Source organism: Mauremys mutica, unplaced genomic scaffold (assembly GCF_020497125.1).
Source record: "Mauremys mutica isolate MM-2020 ecotype Southern unplaced genomic scaffold, ASM2049712v1 Super-Scaffold_100116, whole genome shotgun sequence".
Classification (NCBI taxonomy): Eukaryota; Metazoa; Chordata; order Testudines; family Geoemydidae; genus Mauremys; species Mauremys mutica.
The window spans coordinates 877776-904631 of record NW_025423272.1 but is presented as its reverse complement, the minus strand read 5'-3'; the positions used below and the strand labels follow the sequence as shown (position 1 = coordinate 904631).

The 26856-nt window shown below is 50.2% G+C and overlaps 1 protein-coding gene across 1 annotated transcript; it reads right to left on the bottom strand.

Moving 5' to 3' along the window:
* Positions 1-5986: 5986 nt before the first annotated feature.
* Positions 5987-15326, bottom strand: LOC123359400 (paraneoplastic antigen Ma6F-like; the record flags this gene model as incomplete). Its single annotated transcript, XM_045001076.1, is given in 5 exon segments — positions 5987-6019; positions 10726-11008; positions 14310-14350; positions 15166-15218; positions 15221-15326. Coding segments are annotated over 5 exon segments (516 nt in total), but the record flags the coding sequence as incomplete, so codon positions are not given.
* Between the last annotated feature and the right edge of the window lie 11530 nt (positions 15327-26856).

Genomic DNA, 26856 nt, shown 5'->3' with positions numbered 1-26856 from the left:
TCATACAGGATGGAGGCACACAAGGGGTTGGAATGTGTCATCTGAGAAAGACAGATGGAAACCTGCATCTCCCATCCCCTGGCCTTGCGTGTTATGATTCCAGCTGCGTGAGCTGTTTGTAGGATGTTCTGGCATGATGGGGAAATGAAGTATTAAGTCAGTTTTTGCTCCTGCAGATTCCTTTGCTGTTACAATTATGACATGAACAAAAAGGAGGTAAAATAAACATAAACCCCAAATTGCAATACAGGGGGAGAAGGGGAAGATCACGGTTAAGCCAAACACGTTAAAATTAAAAATAATACAAAAAAGGGGAGGGGGGAAGAGATCAGGTATGTGGAGATCCCCTTGATATTTCAACGCACATTGTTAGAATCAAAGTTCAGACTTGACACTGGAAAACCTGCAGCTACCCAGCTCTGTGAACACCTGTGATAAGCAAGATGGAGTTGGGACACCTGTTCTGCTTCAATCATTTATTTTCTCTCTTTCTTCTCCCCCCAATTCCTCGTCTCCAATGTCTCTGCCTTTCTCCTCTTGCTCCCTCTCCCCTGCCCTTTCCAGGAACTCTCACTCTACAGCATTTAGGAAAAGCCAGAGCTCCCATGTTCTGCACATGAGCCTGTGTCAGAGGACGTGGGACCCAGGTCAGAACCAGTCACCAGAACAATATGACCCTTTATGGGCGACTTCTCTGCCTACTCTGCAATTTAAACACACCCCCACTGAAGGGGGTGGGATACAGCTCTGACTGAGAGGCCCCACAGGAGAAATTTCAGCCCAAAGACAAATTTGTGTGAAATGCTGAGAAGTGAAGAGCCCCCTTCCCCTCCCCCCAAATCCCCAGAACTCTAGAGTCACCCCGATGGCACCAGCACAGGGAACCCAGTGAGATGGGGTTACAGAATACAAGGGGGAGGGAGCAGGGGAGAGAGGTGACAGGGAATCTCTCTCTTTCCTTCTCTCGTCACTTTCTATTCTTCTCTTTCCTTCCAGGAACTGCAGTCACAGCAGGGAGGGGTTTGTCTCTTTATTAGGGATCCCTCTGTGTCACGGAGGCTGCACAAGTCATAGATTCTGTGGCTTCTGCAGTGGCCACTGCGGCTGACTTTGTGGCTGCCCAAGCAGCTGGCCTGGGGGCAGCCTGAGCAGTGGTTCCAAGGGTAGCAGGAGCAGCCACAGCTCAGTGGCTCCTGGCACCTGTCCCGAGGTGGCCGGAGCAGGGCTGGCCTCTGGGGCTCCCCTCACCTGGCAGCATCTGGAGTGGCAGTGGGTCCCCAGGGCTTCTCCCCCCGTACATGGTGCCACGGGCCCCCTGGACTCCCTGCGCCCACAGCTGGTGCCACGGACCCCCTGGGCCTCCCTCCCCAAGATTCAGTGAGGGGTATTTATGGTATAAGTCATGGCCGGGTCATGGGCAATGAGCTTTTGGTTTTTGCCCATGATCTGTCCATGACATTTACTAAAAATACCTGGGATTAAATCATAGAATCATAGAATTCAAGATCAGAAGGGACCATTATGATTATCTAGTCTGACCTCCTGCAAGATGCAGGCCACATAAGCCAATCCACCCACTCCTGAAATAATTCTCTCCCTTGACTCTGCTGTTGAATGCTCCAAATCATGATTTAAAGACTTCTAGTAGCAGATAATCCACCACCAAGCGACCCCTGCCCCATGCTTCGGAGGAAGGCGAAAAACCTCCAGGGCCACTGCCAATCTACCTTGGAGGAAAATTCCTTCCCGACCCCAAATATGGCGATCAGCTGAACCCTGAGCATGCGGGCAAGACTCTCCAGCCAGACCCTCTGGAAAAAGGCTAACAATATCCTATCATTGACCCTTTGTACTAATTACCATTGTGGCACGTTATTGACCTATTGACTAAACCCGTTATCCTATCATACCATCCCCTCCATAAACTTGTCTAGCTTAATCTTAAAGTCATGGAGGTCCTTCGCCCCCACTGTTTCCCTTGGTAGGCTGTTCCAGAATTGCACTCCTCTGATGGTTAGAAACCTTCGTCTAATTTCAAGCCTAAATTTCCTGACTGACAATTTATATCCGTTTGTCCTCGTGTCCACATTAGCACTGAGCTGAAATAATTCCTCTCCTTCCCTGGTATTTATCCCTCTGATATATTTAAAGAGTGCAATCATATCTCCTCTTATCCTTCTTTTGGTTAAGGAAAACAAACCGAGCTCCTCAAGTCTCCTTTCATACGACAGGCTTTCCATTCCTCGGATCATTCTAGTGGCCCTTCTTTGTACCCGTTCCAGTTTGAATTCATCCTACTTAAACATGGGAGACCAAAACTGCACACAATACTCAAATGAGGTCTCACCAACGCCTTATATAACGGGACTAGCACCTCCTTATCTCTACTAGAAATACCTCGCCTAATGCATCCCAAGACCGCATTTGTTTTTTTAGCGGCCACATCACATTGCCTACTCATAGTCATCCTACAATCAACCAGGACTCTTAGGTCCTTCTCCTCCTCCGTTACTTCCAACTGGTGCGTCCCCAGCTTATAACTAAAATTCTTGTTAGTCATCCCTAAATGCATAACCTTACACTTCTCACTTTTGTATTTCATCCTGTTACTAATACTCCAGTTTACAAGGTCATCCAAATCTCTCTGGAGGATATCCCGATCCTTTTCCGAATTGGCAATACCTCCCAACTTCGTGTCATCCGCAAACTTTATCAGCCCACTCCTACTTTTGGTTCCGAGGTCAGCGATAAATAGATTGAATAAAATCGGACCCAAAACCGAACCTTGAGGAACTCCACTGGTAACCTCCCTCCAACCCGACAGATCACCCTTCAATACGACCCTCTGCAGTCTCCCCTTTAACCAGCTCCTTATCCACCTCTGGATTTTCATTTCGATCCCCATCTTTTCCGATTTAACCAGTAATTCCTCATGCGGTACCGTATCAAACGCCTTACTGAAATCAAGATATATTAGATCCACCGCATTTCCCTTGTCTAAAAAATCTGTTACTTTCTCAAAGAAGGAGATCAGGTTGGTTTGGCACGATCTACCTTTCGTAAAACCATGCTGTAATTTGTCCCAGTTGCCATCGGCCTCAAGGTCCGTAACCACTCTCTCCTTTAAATTTTTTTCCATGACTTTGCATACTACAGATGTTAAACTAACAGGCCTGTAGTTACCCGGGTCACTTTTTTTCCCCTTCTTGAATATAGGAACTATATTAGCTAATCTCCAGTCAAACGGTACAACCCCCGAGTTTAGAGATTTATTAAAAATCATCGCTAACGGGCTTGCAATTTCACTCGCCAATTCCCTTAATATTCTAGGATGAAGATTATCCGGGCCCCCCGATTTACTTCCGTTAAGCTGTTCAAGTTTGGCTTCCACCTCAGATACCGTAATGTCTACCCCCATATCTTCATTCCCGTCAGTCCCTCTACCACTATTCCTTAGCCCTTCATTAGCCTCATTAAAGACCGAGGCAAAATATTCGTTCAGATATTGTGCCATGCCAAGATTATCCCTAATCTCCACTCCGTTTAAAGTTTTAAGCGGTCCCACTTCTTCCTTCTTGGTTTTCTTCCTATTTATATGGCTAAAAAACCTTTTGCTATTGGTTTTAATCCCCTTCGCTAGGTCCATCTCCACCCGGCTCTTTGCCTTTCTCACTGCTTCCCTACACCCTCTGACCTCAATAAGGTAGGTTTCTTTGCTGATTCCTCCCATTTTCCACTCTTTGTACGCTTTCTGTTTTTTCTTAATCACTCCTCTAAGATGCTTGCTCATCCAGCTCGGTCTAAAACTGCTACCTACGAACCGTTTTCCCTTTCTCGGGATACATGCCTCTGACAGCTCCTGCAACTTCAACCTGAAATAACCCCAGGCGTCATCCGCCTTTAGATCCCTAAATATGTTAGTCCAATCCAGTTCCCTAACTAGTCGCCTCAATTTAGTAAAGTTAGCCCTTTTGAAATCGTAAACCTTAGTCTCAGATGCAATTTTGTTTATCCTTCCATTTATTTTGAAACGAATTAGCTCATGATCACTAGAGCCAAGGTTGTCCCCTACAACTATTTCCTCAACAAGGTCCTCGTTACTTACCAAAATTAGATCTAAAATGGCATCCCCCCTCGTCGGTTCAGCAACTACTTGATGAAGGAATTCATCAGCTATCACGTCTAGGAAAAGCTGAGCCCTATTATTATTACTAGTGTAACCCTTCTGCCCCTCTAAGTTGGCAGCAACAAGGGCCGGGTTCAGTATCCAGGGGTTCCGTTTCGATAACGCAATGCAAAACCGGCTCGAGCCCCCACCCAGTGACCTGGGACAATTACCTACCACCCCCCCGGGCGCCTCTAGGAGGCAATACTTCCCCACTCGCAAGCACGAAGTCTGAGTGTAGCAAAATCCTTTTAATAAAGGAGGGAAACAATGCGGCATCACGTTGGAGAGACACCACAAACAGGACTATACACAAACCATAAGCAAAACCCACCTCCAAGTACATTTGGCACTGTCCTTAGGGTCTTAAGTCCAATCACCCCAAAGTCCAACAACCCAAAAGTCTCAGTCTCTGGTCAGTGCCACCCCAGAGTTCAAAAGTTTATCTGCAGAGTTTTACCCCCCCCCCAGCCTGGGTGGAAATGGGGGGGGGTCACGCACACAGGGTGCTAAGGGACACCTTACGTGGGCCAGGGCCGACTGCCCGCTTCTCCGTGGAGTTCTGCTGCAGCCTTCACCACGACTGGCTCCACTCCACCAGCTGTGCCGCTCCTTCAGCAGACCCGTGAACCACGTCAGCCGTCCCCGCAAACCGCTCCACACTGCTCACTGTTCCATGGGCTGCTCCAACGTGCTGCAGACTGCTCCGCTCTGCCAGCTGCTTGGTGATAGATCTTCAGGCTCTCCCACTACTTAACACAGCACTCAGTGATCTCAGCTCAGTGAGCTTAGCTCTTTTAGTGATTTCAGCTCTTAGTGATTTCAACTTGTAGTAGGAGAGCCCCAGTGCCACATGGCCCAGCGTGAATTCAGGTTAGCAACCTCTAGATGGACTCCTAAAGGATTCAAAATTAGCTCTGCTCTTTAACAGTGGAGAGAGAAGGAAGTGCAATTGGTGTTCCAGGCCCTCAAAAGGGGCCCATACCATCAGGTACACACACCAGTCCCCAACCTCTCTCCCTTCACTGGGTTTTGGAACCCATGTCCCTTGTCTAGCAAGTACTATTTAATGTAGGTTGAGTCATTTCTGTCATAAAGCAGTCTCATAGTTCCTCATTCACATAATTAAGGTAACAACCCTTTTTTTTCCTTCCTGCCCCAATAACAAAGAAATTGGGGATTTCACAGCTGTGAAAATAACCATCCCATGCTGCTGTGTGTTATGCTAAGTGGAGTGGGTTTACCAATGCAAATGTGCATTCCTGAAATTCCTTTGCCCACTCCTCATAATTTACCACCAGATGTCAGGGTAGGGCTCATCCTGACTCTGCTTACATTCTCCCCCCAGCCGAGAATTTGTCGTCCCGACAAATCACATTCCCTACTATACCAACTTACTGGTCCCCTCCAAAGGGCCTCAGATAGCCCACTTTAGCTTTCACAAACCTGTGTGCTAAATGTATTGGCTCTTCACTAGTCACCCCAGGTGCATCGTAAGTTAACCGTTTCACTGGTCTTATTACCCTGTCTCGCCTATTGAGAATCTCTGTTGCTGTGGTAGGGGGGACATCCTCTTGAGTGACGGGTGGGAAGGTTTCCTGTGAGTTCCCCTCAGGTACTGGCATAAGCCCCTGCATTTCTAGTTCTAACAGTGGAGGGTCGAAGGTGCTTGGGACATCTTCCATCTGTATGTCGCCACTGTCCAGTAATCTATGTAAGTCATCACACGGGGGTTCCACCAGTGGCTCAGGAGTGTCAGGAATGGGCCTAAATACTTCTGCCATAGGGTTTAGGGCGGAAGAGGAGGTACTCTCTTTTGATTCAGCTGATCGAGACTGCAATCTCGTCTTCATCCTAGGATACACCATGGTTGTGTCTTCCTCCTCAGACTCACTCTCAGATGTGCTGAGTAGGGGTAAGTTAGCTGCAGGGGGCTGGCTGTCCATGTTGGAAGGTGGCTTTGGTACAGCACCTTCGTTCTGCCCAGTTGCCTTGTTGTGGCCCATCTCATAAGGGCTGCCTACCAATTCCCCCACCGGGAGCAAAAGGTTTCTATGCACGGTCTTTGTCTGCCCTGGACCCTCTTCAGGTTTGATCTTGTAGACCGGCAGGTCTCCTAGCTTTTCCATCACCAAGTAAGGTATTGCTTTCCATCTGTCAGCTATCTTGTGTTTGCCAGCAATACCCAAATTTCGCAGCAGGACTCTGTCCCCTGGCTGGAGCTCTTGCAGACGTACTCTAGAATCATATCGATGTTTGTTGCGGTCTGCATTCCTCCGAGCTGCAGATGTAGCTAAGTGATAAGCATCCCGCAGCTTTTCTCGTAGTTGGGATACATATTGCTGATGGGTTTCATAGCTATCGCCATCCTCTGATACACCAAAGCACAGGTCTATGGGTAATCTTGATTCTCGCCCAAACATCAAGAGATATGGGGTGACTCCCGTAGCGTCGTTCTTGGTGGCGTTGTAGGCGTGCACCAGAAATGCAACATGTTGGCTCCAGGTTGCCTTCTGCTCTGGCCGCAAAGTCCCTAACATATCTAACAGGGTTCGGTTGAACCTCTCTGGCTGAGGGTCACCCTGCGGGTGATAAGGCGTTGCCCTCGACTTTTTAATTCCTGCTATCCTCAGCACCTCCTTCAGAAGGTGACTCTCAAAGTCTCGTCCCTGATCCGAGTGTATCCGGGCTGGGAATCCATAAACTGAGAAATATTTTTCCCATAGTACTCGAGCGACAGTGGTGGCCTTCTGATCACGTGTGGGATATGCCTGCGCATATCGCGTGTAATGGTCGGTCACTACTAGAATGTTCCCAATATTCCTCTTGTCCACTTCTAAAGACAAGAAATCAATGCATACCAGCTCCAGAGGTTTGTTGCTGGTGATGTTCTTCAGATATGCAGCCCTCGTGGGCAGAGTTTTCCTTTGAACACATCGAGCGCAGGTCTCACATTTTCTGCGAACATCTTCAGCCATCCGGGGCCAATAGAACCTACTGCGGGTAAGTTCCAGGGTCCTCTCCATCCCTAAATGTCCAAAGTCATCATGCAGGGCCCTCATGGCCAGGGCTCTGTACTCTTTCGGCAGCACTAGTTGGTTCCGTTGCTTTTGTAGAGGGTCTGTGGTCACGCGGTGTAGCACTCCCTGAATCAGTTTTAGCTTGGTCCATTCTCTCAATAGTAGTTTGCCCTCTGGGGTAGGTGGAACAACCGCAGCTGAGCCTCGCCCCTCCCTTTTGGCAAGTAGTGTATCACGAATGTCAATATCTTGCAGCTGGGCTTCCTGCCAGTCAGCCGCATTGAGCATGGGCAAGGGAGATTGGTCCAAAGCAATATAGTTCACTGAAGCAGAAGGCACGCATTCAGGGGGCAGGCCCAAAGCTTCATCAACGCATCCATGAAGGCTCTCGTGGGCCTCCGGCTCTCTGCGACTCACGCTGCAAATAGCTCTCACTCCATCCGTGGGTATCACAGCAACTCCTGGTGCTTGTGGACGCCTGGACAATGCATCTGCATCTACATTGCTTCTCCCTGATCGGTATTGAATGCTGAAGTCATAGCTAGCCAAAGCAGCCACCCATCTTTGCCCTGTAGCATCCAGTTTAGCACTTGTTAACACATAAGTCAGTGGGTTGTTGTCTGTCCACACCTGGAACTGAGCACCATACAAGTAGTCTCGAAATTTCTCAGTGATGGCCCATTTCAGGGCCAAGAACTCCAGCTTGTGGGTGGGATAGCGTGTTTCACTATCAGACAGTCCTCGGCTGGAAAAGGATACAGGTTTACGCTTGCCTTCCACCTCCTGGTACAGTACTGCTCCCAGACCCTCCAAACTGGCATCAGTATGCAGGATGAATGGCTTGCTTGGGTCAGCAAAGACTAGGACAGGGGCATGAGTTAGGCAAGTAATGATTTCTCGAAAAGCCCTTTCACATCTCTCATTCCACCGTGGCCCAAAGGGTTCGAAGGGGCCATAGTGTTTCTGCACAGAAGGCCCTTTATTCTTGGTCTTAGATTTGTTCTTGCTGGACTGATATCCCCTAGTAAGATCATTGAGGGGTTTTACAATTGTAGCATAGTTTTTCACAAATCTACGGTAGTAGCCACTAAACCCAAGGAAAGTCTTGAGTTCTCTGTAGTTGCTTGGACGTGGCCATGTAGTGAGTGCTTCTATTTTATCAGGATCAGTACTCACACCCTCTTGGGACACGATGTGGCCCACATACTTCACCGAGGTCCTGCAGAACTGGCATTTGTCAATTGAAAGCTTCAAACCATAATCCTCCAACCTATCAAGCACTTTAAGAAGTCTTTCTTCATGCTCTTCCAAAGTTCTTCCAAACACAATCAAGTCATCCAAATAAACTAACACTTGCAGTAAATTCATGTCTCCCACAACTTTCTCCATAAGACGTTGAAAGGTGGCAGGTGCTCCAGAAATCCCTTGGGGCATGCGTTCGAACTGATAAAACCCTAATGGGCAGATGAAGGCTGTCTTCTCCTTATCTTCTTCACCCAGAGGGATCTGGTAGTATCCACTCCGAAGATCCAACACAGAGAACCACTGGCTTCCCAGCAAACAGTCTAAGGCATTTTGGACTCGAGGCATTGTGTACTGGTCAACCACAGTACGGTGGTTTAGGGTGCGGTAGTCAATACACATCCGGATTTTCCCATTCTTTTTACGGACCACCACAATGGGTGAGGCGTATGAGCTGCGGGACTCTGTAATGATGCCATTTGCAGCCAGCTCTTGAAGATGTTGTCACACATCTTCCATCTCGGAGAGAGCAAGCCTCCTAGATCTCTTTCTGAAAGGTCGGGAGTCATGTAGTCTGATGTTGTGCTCTACTCCTTTTGCACATCCCACATCCCACTCATGCAGTGAGAACACCTTGGGTCTTTCACAAAGTTTCCTCCTCAGGCGATCTTTCCACTCCTCCGACAATGGTGAATCTCCAAAGTCAAACTTTGCTGGGTCTATTGTCGGAACTTGAGTCTCACACTGGGGTTTCACAATTGATTCAGGCTCGAAGAGGTCTGCTATCTTTTGTCCTTGCTTCACAACAACATCTCGACTTGTTTCATTAGCAATCAGTATAGTCACCTTTTCCTGGGCTTCAGCAGGTAGGGTTATGACTCCACTGGGGACCAGCACTCCTTCCGGGAGCTCTCCTTCAACTGGCTGCTCTATCATTGCTAATGCCCCTTTACTGCCTTTCAGCCTGGTACTCATGACAAGCACCTCTTGCTCCGTCCTTGCGGGCACTACTAAGGGGGTTGTGCCCATGTACTTCAGTGCCCCAATCGGTAGCTCAGATGTCTCCTTTTTAGCGCTCTCAATCTTCCTATAGGCTTCAGCACAAAGCGTATGGATCATCAGGGTACTCAGGTACTGGTCCCCAGCCCGTCGTCTGCAGTAATCCGCGAGCACCTTGAAGAGACTGGAGTTGGTCCCTATCAGCACAGACACATCAGAGGTCCCTTTAGGGTCAGGGCATATTAAGGCAGCTGTGTCTACCTCTTCCCTTACCCCAGCAACCTCCTCTGGGAATTCCAGGTGCACTATGACATACCCTTGGTAGGGGTATTCATCCATGCTGAGGCCACACAGACCAATGCCAGTCAGTGGCTGTACAGGCAGGTGCCTAAGCATCTGTTGGTAGAATGACTGAAATATAATAGTCACTTGAGATCCAGTGTCAAGCACGGCTTTACACTCCACCCCTTCAATCCTCACCATGACCTCTGCTCGCGGCCCTATCAGTCCTGCAGGGATCCCAGCTGGACGGTCTCTTCTGGGGGAATCTTCAAATCCTGTAGGCCTAGGTGGTCTCCGTTCCCAGACCTTCTGACAGCTACTGGGTCTCTCCCAACTGATCCTCAGCTTTTCATACACTAAGGAGGGGTTCTCTTCCTTATGGCAGTTAGCAGCACTGTGTCCATCCTGACCACACCGGTAGCAAAAGAATTGTCCTTTCCCCCTTCGCCAGGGTGCGATAGTGGCTCTAGATACTGACTTCTCCATTGTCACAGTCTGAGGCTCCTTATTCCTGGAAATCTTAGCTCGGTCAATGGTGCTTTGCAGCTCAGCTATCCGTTCCGTCAGGACCTGCATTTGTTGGGCAAGTTCCTCTGTGGTGCTCACCATCAGTACACTGGCCATTTGCAGTGGCGTTGTGCTGGCTGGTTCCAATGTTTGGGCTTCCCAACACTCGCTGGCAGCCTGCCTTTCTTCCTCTTCCCTGACCTCCTTTATCAGCTGGGAGTAACTTGGGGGATGATCCTGCCGTTCTCTTAGTCGGAGATGAAGTAGGATCGGGTTCTGATACTGGGTCCCTCTTACAACTTGAGCCAGTCTGGTCTGATCCATCTGCTCAGCAGTCACTGCTCCCCTCATAACAGCTCTCTGAAGTAGTCTCTCCAGCCTCTGTATATAGGCTGAAATTTTCTCACCCCTTTCCTGTTGGGAATCAAGGAATTTACAGTAACTGTCTTCAGGGCTCTCTACGCTCCCAAAGATATTATCAAGGGCCTCTAGGCAGTCCTTCACACTGACCTCAGGGTCAATGAGCTTCAGGGTGCGAAGTACATCTAATGCTGGGCCACTAAGGCTCTCTATTAGACATCTTCGCTTTTCTACATCAGGTACGGCCCACTCCCGCAGCATTTCAGTGGTATGCTCCAACCAGGGTTCAAACTCCTCTTCCCCAGCAAATAACCTTAACTTACGACAAGAGTTTGACGTAGCATAGGCCAACACAATCTTTTCCAATATATGCCCCAGTGCTTGTGCCCAATCATTGGCTGAGGCTGCCGCCCCTGAGCTAGAAGCTGCAGGACTGGGTCCCAACAAACCCGACATATTAGCCATTATACAAACAGTAATTCCCTCAAAATATAAACACAATTGTTTCCCAATACAGTGGAACACTCAACAGGTGCTTGCGAGGGGTACTGACCCAGGGATCCCGGACGAGCCCCCAAAAATGTAACCCTTCTGCCCCTCTAAGTTGGCAGCAACAAGGGCCGGGTTCAGTATCCAGGGGTTCCGTTTCAATAACACAATGCAAAACCGGCTCGAGCCCCCACCCAGTGACCTGGGACAATTACCTACCACCCCCCCGGGCGCCTCTAGGAGGCAATACTTCCCCACTCGCAAGCACGAAGTCTGAGTGTAGCAAAATCCTTTTAATAAAGGAGGGAAACAATGCGGCATCACGTTGGAGAGACACCACAAACAGGACTATACACAAACCATAAGCAAAACCCACCTCCAAGTACATTTGGCACTGTCCTTAGGGTCTTAAGTCCAATCACCCCAAAGTCCAACAACCCAAAAGTCTCAGTCTCTGGTCAGTGCCACCCCAGAGTTCAAAAGTTTATCTGCAGAGTTTTACCCCCCACCCCACCCTGGGTGGAAATGGGGGGGGGGTCACGCACACAGGGTGCTAAGGGACACCTTACGTGGGCCAGGGCCGACTGCCCGCTTCTCCGTGGAGTTCTGCTGCAGCCTTCACCACGACTGGCTCCACTCCACCAGCTGTGCCGCTCCTTCAGCAGACCCGTGAACCACGTCAGCCGTCCCCGCAAACCGCTCCACACTGCTCACTGTTCCATGGGCTGCTCCAACGTGCTGCAGACTGCTCCGCTCTGCCAGCTGCTTGGTGATAGATCTTCAGGCTCTCCCACTACTTAACACAGCACTCAGTGATCTCAGCTCAGTGAGCTTAGCTCTTTTAGTGATTTCAGCTCTTAGTGATTTCAACTTGTAGTAGGAGAGCCCCAGTGCCACATGGCCCAGCGTGAATTCAGGTCAGCAGCCTCTAGATGGACTCCTAAAGGATTCAAAATTAGCTCTGCTCTTTAACAGTGGAGAGAGAAGGAAGTGCAATTGGTGTTCCAGGCCCTCAAAAGGGGCCCATACCATCAGGTACACACACCAGTCCCCAACCTCTCTCCCTTCACTGGGTTTTGGAACCCATGTCCCTTGTCTAGCAAGTACTATTTAATGTAGGTTGAGTCATTTCTGTCATAAAGCAGTCTCATAGTTCCTCATTCACATAATTAAGGTAAATTATTTTACAGCCCTTTTTTTTCCTTCCTGCCCCAATAACAAAGAAATTGGGGATTTCACAGCTGTGAAAATAACCATCCCATGCTGCCGTGTGTTATGCTAAGTGGAGTGGGTTTACCAATGCAAATGTGCATTCCTGAAATTCCTTTGCCCACTCCTCATAATTTACCACCAGATGTCAGGGTAGGGCTCATCCTGACTCTGCTTACATTAGCATTTGTTTCCCAATCTATATCCGGGAAGTTAAAATCTCCCATGATCATACAGTTCCTATTAGTATTTACCTCCTTAAAAACATTAAAGAGCTCTCTATCCATATCCAGGCTAGATCCCGGCGGTCTATAGCATACCCCAATCACTATCCCAGGGGATGCTCTAGTAGTTTTCTTCCCCAATGTGACCATTGCCCAAACAGACTCCGTATTATCCATTGCATTGCTAATTATTTCGTTACTTTTCACCTCATTATTGACATACAATGCTACTCCCCCACCTTTACCTTTGTATCGGTCTTTCCTAAACAGCACATACCCTTCCATACCTGTACTCCAGTCATGGCTACTGTTCCACCATGTTTCGGTTATTCCTATGATATCCGGTTTCAATTCTCGGACCAGGAGCTCTAGTTCCTCCATTTTGTTACCTAAGCTTCTCGCATTGGTGAACAAACATCCTAATTTTTGCTGTTTGGCTCCGCTCACCCTTTTCACCCAACTTGGTAGGGACACAGTACTACCAGTATGACCTGTCGGTCTAGTATCCGTCCCCCCCCCTCTTCCTTATACCTAACCATCCCCCTCTGGCCATATCTGTTGTTATACTGTTGTTCTCACTCTCAACGTATAAATTTGGCGTGGAGAGTACCTGGACCTCTCCCAACCGTCTCCCCCCAATGTCTAGGTTAAAGCTCTTTTAATCAGTTGAGCCAGCCTCCCTCCTAGAATTCTACTTCCTTCCCTACTTAGGTGGAGCCCATCCCGTGAGAACAGTTCTCTGTCCCCAAAAGCCTCCCAGTGCCCATACATCCCAAAGCCCTCCTTGTAACACCACTCCCTCAGCCAACCATTTATCGCCATGATCCTGTCACCCCTTTGGCGCCCTTCCCTAGGGACAGGTAGGATCCCACTGAAGATCACCTGAGCCTCAATTTCCTTGAGCGTCTTACCCAACCTGGCATAGTCTCCCTTGATTCTCTCTAGTGAGAATCTAGCCGTGTCATTCGTTCCCACATGAAGGATGATCAACGGGTTCTTACCTGCTCCTCTCAGGATCCTTTTCAACTGCAGGTCCACATCCCGTATTTTAGCGCCCGGTAGACAGCACACCCTTCTGTTCTCCGGATCGGCCCTGGTCACAGGCCTGTCCAACCTTCTCAGTATGGAGTCCCCAATCAGATAGACCTGCCTTTGCCTGGGGACAGTGCGGTCCTCTAACCTATCCTCCGTCCCCCCTGGTTGCAAGCTCCTTTCATTCCTATCATCCCTTGTGGTTCCCCTTAAGCCATCCTGCATCCTCCCGGGGCCCATAGTTGGTGCTGCCTCCATGGACTCCTCCCCTCTTTCTATCGGACTAGCCGCTCTTCTCTTCTTCCTTGCCCTCCCACCGTCAGCTACCACCTGCTGTACCCCTTCCTCATTCTCCAAACCTTCAAACCTGTTCCTTAGCTGTATTTCTCCTTCACTGGCTCTCCTTTTCCCCTGCCTGCTTCTCACGGTCACATGCTTCCACCACCCATATTCCTCGTCTGGCAGTCCCCCTTCACTGGCCTTAGCCCCTGCTTCCCCCTGTGCCCCTGGGCGTTCCCCTTCGGTCACTGCTTGCCATTGCTCCATCAGCTGCTCAAACCCCCTTCTATGCTCTACCAGGGTTTCTACCTGCATCTCTAGTCCTTGGATCTTTTCCTCCAGCAGCTCTATTAGGCGGCACTTCATGCATACATAGTACTGTTCTGGCTCCCCCGCTAGGACCATATACATACCGCAGCTGCTGCATGCTATCATCCTCGGTGTATCCTCTGCTGCTTGGCCCATGGCTGCTGCTGTCTCGGCCTCGCTCGGCATTCTTACCTGGGGAACACGGGAAGCACGGCGCCGCCCCCTTCTGGCTCCTCCAATGGGAACTCCCACTCAAACTCCCCTGTTAGCAGCCCTGTTGGCCGGCTCCTGGGCCGCTGCGATCAGCTGTGCCGCTGCCTGGCTGGGCGGCCGCTTTTATAGGCCCCCTCCTCCGCCTAGCTCCGCCCCCTAATCAGGGTTCAGCAGTCTGCCCCAACAGAGAGACACAAGCACCACAAAGACAGACGCAAACACAAATACCTTCCTCATTATTGATCAAATAAATCGAAATGCCTCCACCTGCAAGTGGATTTAGCCCAGGACCCTCAGAGTCAGCAGCTGTTACGCCTCCACTGAGCTCTCTGGTCAGGTGTCCTAGTGCTGGAAGCCTCCTGTTTAGATCCTAAAATAGTGTTTTTGCACCAGGGGGGCTGAAATTTTGGACCGGACATTGTAGCTCCACCGTTATTTTACTGAATTGCTTCAAAACAGCAAGTCAAGAAAGTCTCCTAAGTGCCAGGCTCTCTGCCATGGAAACAGCTGCCCCTGCTCTGCAGGAGTCTGTGCGCTCCACACAGCAATGTACACACCTGCTCCACACTGAAGGGGGGTCAGACAGTGACAGGGCTGGTAACACAAATACTTCAGACTATTAACTCCAGGTCCCTTCCTTTCTTTAACCCAGGATGTGCCAGTCACCTGGTAACCATGGTGTTATCTTCACCTTAAAATACCTCTCAGGACATTTTCAGCAAGACCTTCACCCCCTGCCCTTCCTGCACCCAGCCCCTGTCTCCAGCCAGCCCTGCACGCCCTGGCTCCAGCCAACCCCTGCTGCACCCCCTGCCCTGCCTGCAGTCAGCCCCGCACCCCCTGCCCTGCCCGCAGCCAGCCCCGCACCCCATGCCCTGCCTGCAGCCAGCCCCTGCCTGCAGCCAGCCCTGCACCCCCTGCCCTGCCTGCAGCCAGCCCCGCACCCCCTGCCCTGCCCGCAGCCAGCCCCGCACCCCCTGCCCTGCCCGCAGCCAGCCCCTGTCTGCAGCCAGCTCTGCACCCCCTGCCCTGCCCGCAGCCAGCCCCTCTCTGCAGCCAGCCCCGCACCCCCTGCCCTGCCCGCAGCCAGCCCCGCACCCCCTGCCCTGCCTGCAGCCAGCAACTGTCTGCAGCCAGCCCGTCTGCAGCCAGCCCTGCCCCCTCTGCCCTGCCCCCACCAGCTGCGTCCTCCCTGCCCTGCCTGCAGCCAGCCCCACACCCCCTGCCCACAGCCAGCCCCTGCCACACCCCCTGCCCTGTCTCCAGCTAACTCCTGCTGCAACCCCCTGTGGCCCCGCCCAAAGCCAGCCAGCCCACACACACCCCCAGCCGTGCACACCCTGCCCTGTCTCCAGCCAACTCCTGCCGCACCCCACTGCCTGAAGCCAGCGTGCCCCACACACCCCTGTCTCCAGCCAGCCCCGCACCCCTTGCCCAGCCTGCAGCCAGACCCTACCTCCAATCAGCCCCTGCCCTGCCTCCAGCCAGCCCCATGGCCACTGGTGCCCTGCAGTTCCCAGGGCAGTAACCCTGCACACCTGCTTCAATGAGGGGGGCAGGGAGCAGCTGGGACCCACACATGTGCACACCCGAGGGTGACCAGACAGCAAGTGTGAAAAATCAGGACAGAGGGGGGGGGGGTAATAGGATCCTAGATAAGAAAAAGACCCCAAAATTGAGACTGTCCCTATAAAATTGGGACATCTGGTCACCCTAGCACACCCCCAGGACTCCTGAGTTCCATTGCTGGGTTTCCTATTGGTTCCACTGCTGGTTGTTTTCCTTTTCCTGGGGGACTCTGGGCAAGTTGCTCCCCCCTCTAGGGCTCCGTCCCCAGCAGGCAAATGGGGATTTCGTACCTTCCCGCTATTGGAAAGTGCTGGGAGAATCCCCCAGCCAAAGCTGCTCTGACAGCGCTAAGCAGCATCTGACCATTCAAGGTCGGAGCGCACTGCCCAGGAGGAGGAGAGTCTGGCTCTGGGGTTTCACTTCAGCCCAGTCTAGAGAGAGGGGCCCAGCCATGGGCTTTGGCTCAAGAAGACCAAGTCTCCAATTTGTTAAGGGCGTTTTGAATTCCAGTCCTGTGCTCCAAAGTGCTTGGTGTCATTCGCACATTTTAGAACGATACTCTCCACTCCATTTTCCAAATCATCATTCATACTGTTTACCTACCTCCACTAGGCCTGGAACCCTGCCAAAGAAGGAAAGAGGATTGGTTTGGAATGATTTGTTCTTGACAAATCCATGCTCACTCGTCCTAAGAACCAAATTATCCTGTAGGTGCTGCTGACAAACTGATTGTTTAAGAATGTATTCCAGGATCTCTCCAGCTATGGAAGTGAGGCTGGCTAGTCTGCAAGTCCCAGGGGTCTCTTTGTTCCCCTTTGAAAGATAGGTCCTGTCTTGTTCATGGATGGGAAGATGTTCTTTTTCAGGGATCTCAGATGAGAACTGGGGCACAACACCTGGTTTGTTAAAGCCACAAAAATGGAGGCAGGAACCTCTTCTCTCCTGCTGGCAAAGAACCCCAGGTACCTAAAAGACAGGGACTCACATCCCTGAATGGGCTTTAGAAAAGGCAGTGGTTAAAAAGTTTGTCCCTGACCATTTCTTGTTTCCACAGACTAGACATTTTAGCAAACTTTAGAATTCCTTGGTGCTAAAACACCGTGAAACTCCCCTTTCTCCTTCACAGAGGGCTTTAACGCCCTTTCTCTCACTCTGGCTCACGACTGCCCAGAGTTCGAGAACTGTCCCTGTTCCCATTGGACAGATGGGGAGGAGCCTGAGGTATAGAGAAGGGAAGTGACTTGTCACCAGATGGATCAGACTGAACAGGTTTCAGACCTCCAGGAGGCTCTTACCTTCTAAACAGGGACGGCTGTTTTCTAGTAAAATCACTAAAAGGGAAGGAGAAAACTCGAAAGAGGTTCCTCCTGGCGCTCACGTCCGTGAACCCGAATACTCCCTCGGTCCTCAAAGAGAGACCTGGAGAAGGAGACTTGCTGGAACAAAGCCACAGGGGTCTCTGAGGTTTTCCTGGCCCCTCGCCCCGGTCCTGCCTGGCTGATGTCAGCATCTCTCTGTGAGGTCACCACCTCCCCACCACCTTGGACCAATAGGCTGAGGTCCTGCAAAAGGCCTTTGTGATGTCACTGCCACACCCCTCCCTTGCTGTGCTAATGTCCTGCTGCTGGCCAGGCACTTTGCAGGTTTGAGCTACTCTCAGTGGATCACCCCATTCAAGGAGCGTTCGTTCTAGGCAGCAAGCCGGCTAGACAGGGAAACATCAGACGCTGCTCCCAATGCTACACTCAGTTTTTCAGAAATTAGTCGACTTTATGGCCAGAAGAGACCATTAGAGCATCTAATCTGACCCCCTGCATATCACAGGCCTACTATATGACACAAGAGCTACTTTTGGGGGAAAACACATTCCAGAAAGGCATCTAGTCTTCATGAAATGACGCCAGGAGATGGAGAATCCACCACTTTCCTTGGTAGCTTGTTCCTGTGGTGAATCATCCTCACTGTTGAATATTTGTGCCTATGTTGTAATATGAATTTGTCTCTTTTCACCTTCCAGCCATTGGGTCTTGTTAGGCCTTTCTCTGCTAGATTCAAGAGCCCTTTAATACCCAATCTTTTCTCTCCATTAAGGCACTTCAACACTTCAGTGAAGTCACCTTTCAATCTTCTTTTGATCAGCTAAACAGGTTGAGCTCTTTCAATAGCTCCCTAGAAGGCATTTTTCTCCAGCCCTCAGAACATTTGGTGGCTCTTTGCTGCCCCAGCTCCAATTTCACAACATCTTTTTCAAAGGAGGACACCAAAACTGGAGGCTATTCCAGTATCAGTCTCACTGATGCCGTGTCACCTCCTGTGACATTATTGACATAATCTGTAACCGTATAGATCACCGTTGCGACCACTGTTCTATTTGTAGCCAATATTGTAGAAAGGTTGTAGCGTAAGGGGTCTATGGAGAGGTTCTGATTGGCTGATTATAATTATGCTATTTCTAGATGTGTATCATTTTTATAGTTGACGTTATGAATTCCTGCTCATTTCCCCACTGGCTGGAGCATGGCTAGAGTGTGTCTGTGGTTAATGATGTTGCTATAGATTGTTCGTTTCTTGCCTTGGCAATTCAGACAGTCCCTTTTCCCAACATATCTCCAGCACATCATTAGTTCCAATAACAGGGGCAGCTTTTCTCTGGGGCACTGAGATTTTTTGGGGAGTTGGTGGCTCCTTTCTTTCCTCACCCTGGAGTAAACTCATAAGAACATAAAAACATAAGAAAGGCCGTACCGGGTCAGACCAAAGGTCCATCTAGCCCAGTATCTGTCTACCGACAGTGGCCAATGCCAGGTGCCCCAGAGGGAGTGAACCTAACAGGCAATGATCAAGTGATCTCTCTCCTGCCATCCATCTCCATCCTCTGACGAACAGAGGCTAGGGACACCATTCTTACCCATCCTGGCTAATAGCCATTTATGGACTTAGCCACCATGAATTTATCCAGTCCCTTTTTAAACATTGTTATAGTCCTAGAAGAACTTCCTTTTATTTGTTTTAAACCTGCTGCCTATTAATTTCATTTGGTGACCCCTAGTTCTTGTATTATGGGAATAAGTAAATAACTTTTCCTTATCCATTTTCTCAACATCACTCATGATTTTATATACCTCTATCATATACCCCCTTAGTCTTCTCTTTTCCAACCTTAGTCTTCTCTTTTCCAACTCAGCTTTTTATTCCATGGTTCATGTTTTATGTAATAACAACATCAGCATGAAGAAAGAGGAGAGTGAATATCTCACTGCCAGGGCTGAAGGTGGCCACGTCCCCTCTGTCTGACCGTTGCCATTGCAGGACAGAAGGTTTCAATGGAATCAAATGCCCTGGCTCAGACAAGAGACACAGGGAGGTTTTGCTGTTCATGGATCCATGCAAAGGAAATTGTGTTTCTGTGTGAAACTGAGGAGGGACATGAAATGCCCACAGGGTAGCGCAATGCCCTAAGCTAAGGCAGGAGGGTGAAGGAATGGGGCTGAGGAATGACTGACGTGGACTCACCTGGGATTGAAATGACATTTGTTTCTGTCAGGCAGTGAGAAACTGACATTAATTCAGATGCGGGGTTGAGGCTTCTTTAGCTCCTTGTAGAACCTGAACTTGATTTCCCAGAAGGGAGAAAGGGTCAGTCCTAGGACCAATCCTATTCAATTTATTCATAAATGATCTGAAGAAAGGGGTAAACAGTGAGGTGGCAAAGTTTGCAGATGATACTAAACTACTCAAGATAGTTAAGACCAAAGCAGATTGTGAAGAACTTCAAAAAGATCTCACAAAACTAAGTGATTGGGCAACAAAATGGCAAATGAAATTTAATGTGGATAAATGTAAAGGAATGCACATTGGAAAAAATAACCCCAACTATATATACAACATGATGGGGGCTAATTTAGCTACAACGAGTCAGGAAAAAGATCTTGGAGTTATCGTGGATAGTTCTCTGAAGATGTCCACGCAGTGTGCAGAGGCGGTCAAAAAAGCAAACAGAATGTTAGGAATCATTAAAAAGGGGATAGAGAATAAGACTGAGAATATATTATTGCCCTTATATAAATCCATGGTACGCCCACATCTCGAATACTGTGTACAGATGTGGTCTCCTCACCTCAAAAAAGATATTCTAGCACTAGAAAAGGTTCAGAAAAAGGCAACTAAAATGATTAGGGGTTTAGAGAGGGTCCCATATGAGGAAAGATTAAAGAGGCTAGGACTCTTCAGTTTGGAAAAGAGAAGACTAAGGGGGGACATGATAGAGGTATATAAAATCATGAGTGATGTTGAGAAAGTGGATAAGGAGAAGTTATTTACTTATTCCCATAATACAAGAACTCGGGGTCACCAAATGAAATTAATAGGCAGCAGGTTTAAAACAAATAAAAGGAAGTTCTTCTTCACGCAGCGCACGGTCAACTTGTGGAACTCCTTACCTGAGGAGGTTGTGAAGGCTAGGACTATAACAATGTTTAAAAAGGGACTGGATAAATTCATGGTGGCTAAGTCCATAAATGGCTATTAGCTAGGATGGGTAAGAATGGTGTCCCTAGCCTCTGTTTGTCAGATGGTGGAGATGGATGGCAGGAGAGAGATCACTTGATCATTGCCTGTTAGGTTCACTCCCTCTGGGGCACCTGGCATTGGCCACTGTCGGTAGACAGATACTGGGCTAGATGGACCTTTGGTCTGACCCGGTACGGCCTTTCTTATGTTTTTATGTTCTTATGAAAGTCTGGGGCTGCCTTGAGTCCTTGGCTGGGTCTCCTGGGCAGTGGAAAACATCCCTTGTTTGATCGTGGAGGCTGAGACGCCCCTCGGCTTGGATCAAAGCGGGAGTTGGATGGAATTTATCACACAACCCTCCCTGCTCCCCAGAGCCCCACGGGGAGACGCTAGAGAAGGGGGAGTCATTCCTCCCCTGCGCTCCCAGAAGAGCTGCTAGCAGGGCCGCCCAGAGGCGGGGGCAAGTGGGGCAATTTGCCCCAGGCTCTGGGTCTTGCAGGGGCCCCCACAAGCAGGAGCGTAGCTATGGGGGAGCAGGGGGGGCTGCTGCTCCCCCACTGAGCACATTCCCCCAAAGTGGCACCTTAGTAGGAATTTGGAAGAAGGTGGAAAGATCTGGAATTCCCCCCCCACACACACACACACCTCCTTGGATGGCAGGGGGTGCAGGTGGAGGGGCAGAGCCCAGGGCCGGGGTGGTGGTGGGGGTGTCGGTGGGGGAGCAGTAGGGGGGAAAGGGCGGAGCCAAGAGCTGGGGCAGCATAGGGTATGTGGGGGGCAGAGCCCAGGGCTGGGGTGGCAGGGAGGTGCAGTGGGGAGCCCAGGGCTTGGGTGGGGGAAACCAAAATTTTTTTTGCTTGGGACGGCAAAAAACCTAGAGCCGACCCTACCTCCACACACCGTGAGGTAGGTAGGAGCAGATCATTATTATCCCTACTTGAAAGAGGGAGAAGCTAAGGCTGAGAAAGGAGAATTGACTTGTCTGAGGTCACACAGCCAGTCAGTGGCAGAGTTGGGAATAGGACCCAAGAGCCCTGATTTTCAAACTAACCATCGGATCTTGAATTTCAGACATTGAATGACCTGAATAAAATGCTCTCAGATGAGCTCCAGACCAACAACAGTGCACAGGAATTATTCAGCAAATATTTGAGGAGAATCATGTTAGAGAGAATCATGAACTGCTCAGAGACCATTAATGCAGAGAAGCAGCAAAATTCGTCAAACATAGAACTGGTTCTGACTTATTTCCTTGGTCTTGAAAGAGAACAACAAGGACCTGAGTCTCCTCCCTGTCAATAACCCCCTCCTCAGCCAATCAGGGTAGAGACTGAGGACGGGAGGCTGAGGGTTCTCACCAGAGAGCCCAAAGGATGGCCCAGGTCATTGGTGGGGATCAAATAAAATTCAGAATAAAATTCTGCCTCCTTAAGCTCGTGTTTTCCATGCCTAGAATTCAACTGTCACCACATGGATCAGACTGAACAGGTTTCAAACCTCAAGGAGGCTCTTAACTTCTAAACAGGGATGGCTGTTTTCTAGTAAAATCACTAAAAGGGAAGGAGAAAACTCGAAAGAGGTTCCTCCTGGCGCTCACGTCCGTGAACCCGAATACTCTCTCAGTCCTCAAAGAGAGACCTGGAGAAGGAGACTCGCTGAAGCAAAGCCACAGGGGTCTCTGAGGTTTCCCTGGCCCCTTGCCCCTGTCCTGCCTGGCTGATGTCAGCATCTCTCTGTGAGGTCACCACCTCCCCACCAATAGTCTGAGGTCCTGCAAAAGGCCTTTGTGATGTCACTGCTGCACCCCTCCCTTGCTGTGCCAATGTCCTGCCCTGGCCAGGCACTTTGGAGGTTTGAGCTACTCCCTGTGGATCACCCCACTTAAGGAGCGTTCGTTCTAGGCAGCAAGCCGGCTAGACAGGGAAACATCAGATGCTGCTCCCAGTGCTACACTCAGTTTTTCAGAAATTAGTCGACTTTACGGCCAGAAGAGACCATTAGAGCATCTAATCTGACCCCCTGCACAGGCCTAATGTATGACACAATAGCAGGTGAGGGAGGGGGGCTGAGGAGGTGAGTGGGTGGGCAGTGGCGAGGGGACGGGTGAGCCGGCAGAGAGCCAATATTCATAACTTCAACTACAAAAATGAAACACATCTAGAGATGGCATCATTATAATCAGCCAATCAGAACCTCTCCATAGACCCCTTACACGACAACCTTTCTACAATACTGGCTACAAATATAGAACAGCGGTCGCAACGGTGATCTATACAGTTACAGATTATGTCAATAACGTCACAGGAGGTGACACGGCATCAGTGAGACTGATACTGGAATACTGCCTTCAGTTTTGGTGACCTCAATTGAAAAAGATGTTGTGAAATTGGAGCTGGGGCAGCAAAGAGCCACCAAATGTCCTGCGGGCTGGAGAAAAATGCCTTCTAGGGAGCTATTGAAAGAGCTCAACCTGTTTAGCTGATCAAAAGAAGATTGAAAGGTGACTTCACTGAAGTGTTGAAGTGCCTTAATGGAGAGAAAATATTGGGTATTAAAGGACTCTTTAAAATAGCAGAGAAAGGAATAACAAGACCCAATGGCTGGAAGATGAAAAGAGACAAATTCATATTACAACTAAGGCACAAATATTCAACAGCGAGGATGATTCACCACAGGAACAAGCTACCAAGGAAAGTGGTGGATTCTCCATCTCTTGATGTCATTTCATCTAGACTAAATGCCATTCTGGAATGTGTTTGCCCCCAAAGTAGCTATTGTGCCATACAGGAGGCCTGTGATATGCAGGGGGTCAGATTAGATGCTCTAATGGTCTCTTCTGGCCATAAAGTCGACTAATTTCTGAAAAACTGAGTGTAGCATTGGTAGCAGCGTCTGATGTTTCCCTGTCTAGCCGGCTTGCTGCCTAGAACGAACACTCCTTGAGTCGGGTGATCCACAGGGAGTAGCTCAAACCTCCAAAGTGGCTGGCTAGGGGCAGGACATTAGCCCAGCAAGGGAGGGGTGTGGCAGTGACATCACAAAGGCCTTTTGCAGGACCTCAGACTATTGGTCCAAGGTGGTGGGGAGGTGGTGACCTCACAGAGAGATGCTGACATCAGCCAGGCAGGACAGGGGCGAGGGGCCAGGGAAACCTCAGAGACCCCTGTGGCTTTGCTTCAGCAAGTCTCCTTCTCCAGGTCTCTCTCTGAGGACTGAGGGAGTATTCGGGTTCACGGACGTGAGCGCCAGGAGGAACCTCTTTCAAGTTTTCTCCTTCCCTTTCAGTGATTTTACTAGAAAACAGCCGTCCCTGTTTAGAAGGTAAGAGCCTCCTCGAGGTCTGAAACCTGTTCAGTCTGATCCATCTGGTGACAGTTGAATTCTAGGCATGGAAAACACGAGCTTAAGGAGGCAGAATTTTATTCTGCACCTGGGATTTTGTCTCTTAGAATCACTGGGGACATTGGGGTTTGTCCTTTTTGTTTCACCTCTTGCTCCATCCACTGTCTGATCCCTCTTTTCTCTTCGTCTCTTGCTTCCTTTGTCCTTTCTCCTGTTCCCCTCCCAAAATCAGGTTTTTTTCTCCTGCTGATAACAGCTCACGTTAACTGATCACTCTCGTTATAGTGTGTATGGCAACACCCATTTTTTTCACGTTCTCTGTGCGTATATATATCTTCCTACTGAATTTTTAACTGCATGCATCCGATGAAGTGAGTTTTAGCCCACAAAAGCTTATGCTCAAATACATTTGTTAGTCTCTAAGGTACCACATGTTCTCTTTGTTCTTTTTGCAGATAAATTAATGGAGGTTAAGTCCATTAATGGATATTAGCCAGGATGGGTAAGGAATGGTGTCCCTAGCCTCTGTTTGTCAGAGAGTGGAGATGGATGGCAGGAGAGAGATCACTTGATCATTTCCGGTTAGGTTCACTCCCTCTTGGGCACCTGGCATTGGCCACTGTTGGCAGATAGGATATGGGGTTGGATGGACCTTTGGTCTTACCCAGTATGGCCATTCTTATGTTCTTATGAAGGGAGGGGCACAGCTCCATTATAGAGTTTCTGTAGTGTAGTGGTTATCACGTTTGCCTAACCCGTAAAAGGTCCCTGGTTTAAAGCCAGGCAGAAACATGATGGCTTCCTTTTCTCAGCTCCTAGTGGCCTGTCCCTGCTGTTGTAGGAGCAGCAGTGATTTCTATGCTCAATAGGTCTGTTATCCTTCCCCCCCTCCCCTCACTTTTGTCTCCTCTCCCTCTCTGAATGCCTGTGAAGTGGCTTTCCCGCTCTCTCCTGCAATGCTTGTGGGATGAATGGGCTGGTTGAAGAGCAGAAGAGCTTCCAGGTAGACAAGGTGTCTGGGACTCTCATTAGGAAGCGCTCACACACCCAGAGCATGGACCCTGCATGGACACTGGCTGAGGTGGAGTGTGACCCACCGGATGCAGCCAAGTCATCTCTAGTCGCAGGCCATGAGGTTCAGGTCCTTAAAAGGGGAAGGGGCCCTGTGCTCAGCTTTGCTTTCACAATGCTGCCTAATGAGAGTCTCAGACACCTTGTCTATCTAGGAGCTCTTCTGATCTTCCAGCTGTTCAACCAGCCCCTTCATCCCACAAGCATTGCAGGAGGGGGGGAGGGGGAAAGCCACTTCACAGGCATTCAGAGAGGGAGAGGAGATGGGGCGGGGGGTGGGGGGAGTGTAACAGACCTTTTGGGCATACAGGTGATACGGAGCACACAGATCACTGCTGCTCCTACAACAGGGTAAGTTCTCAAGCAGCATGTTTCTTACTTTGCCCATCTGCCAATTTTGATAATTATCGATGGAAATATTTTGCCATTGGGTTGTGCGTTTACACAGAAATTGACATTTACCAACAAATACGTAATTCTTCCAGTCCTGCCTAGTCTGCAGTTGGTGGGTTTAGAGGGCCACATTCACTCTTCCAGGTCCCCATACCAGGCCTGTGCTCTCAACTTCCCACACTGCTGGGATCCTTCCCTGGTCTCCGCTCAGACCTCTGCCCCCCACCCCCACTTCTGGGATCCCCTCCCCACACTGTCTAACTCCCCTGCTGGCAGGATCCCTTCCTGTTCCTTTCATTTCCTGTCTCCACTCTGGGTGAAAGCTCTGCACTGTTCCCACACCAGAAGTTGAACCCAGGCCCCGTGGATGAAAACCAGGAAGCCTGACCACTAGCCCATATGGGACTATTGGTGCATCTGACGAAGTGGGGATTCACCCATGAAAGCTCCTGCTCCAATACGTCTGTTAGTCTATAAGGGGCCACAGGACTCTTTGCTGCTGTTATTACTACAACTCTCTAAGCAGGGACTAGCGTGACCGGCTGTCCCGATTTTTGGGCCTCTTTCTTACATAGGCTCCTATTACCCCCACTCCCTGTCCCGATTGTTCACATTTGCTGTCTGGTCACCCTAGCAGGGGCTGCACACAGGGCTGCATTAACCCTTCAGGTGCTGAGGTTTCCCGCTCTCCATCCCCAGGGCCTGTGATCAGGAAACAGACGTCAGGGCTCCCAGGTGCTGCACAGACCATGACTGAGATCGGGACCTCATATTGCGCTAGGTGCTGTACAATCCCTGGCCAACACTGGGACACCCAGGGGTTCCCCTCAATTTCCCTGAGCCTCTGCTGCCCAACTTCTTCTGACTCCGTCTGGATCACCCAGGAGCGGCAACAGGGTTTCTGACGCCCTCGGCAAAATTGGGGGGGCGGCATTTTGTGTGCTACCCATGGAGCGCACAGGAGCTTCCGGTTCCACTCCCGTCGCGCTGCCGAAGGACTCTCCACCGAAATGCCGCAGGCGACAGCGGCAGTCATTGAGCTGCTCAATTGCCTGCTGCTGTTTTCCACGGCATGTTGGCGGAGGGTCCATCTTTGGTGGTGCAACGGGAGCGGAACCGGAAGCTCCCGGGCGCCCCGTGGGGAGCGCACAAAATGCCACCCCCCGAATCCTGGCACCCTAGGCGACTGCCTAATGGAAGCGTCGACCTTGGGATCACCCCCCTCCCGCAAAAAAACCCACCTTTCCAAACAGTCCTTTCCCCACCCCCTAATTCTGCTTTCACACCCTGGGCCCATCTCCTCTCTTCGTCCCTCCCCCAGGTGAGCAGAGATGGAGGCAACTTCAGCCACTGGAGCCAGCCCCAGCGAGCACTGCAGCCCGCCCGGGGGGTGTTTGCAGACACAGGAAGGGAGCAGCTGGGAGCGGAGGGTGCTGGGAAGTAGGAGGCAGGAGAACAAATCCCGGTGGCAGGGCAGCTCCTGGGGGCGGGGCTCTGGCACAGGCCGGGGGCGGGGCAGCTCCTGGGGGCGGGGCTCTGGCACAGCCCGGGGGCGGGGCAGCTCCTGGGGGCGGGGCTCTGGCACATTGTGACGCAGGAGCCCGGGCCCAGCAGCTGCTCCCTGGTGGCCATGTGCTGCCAG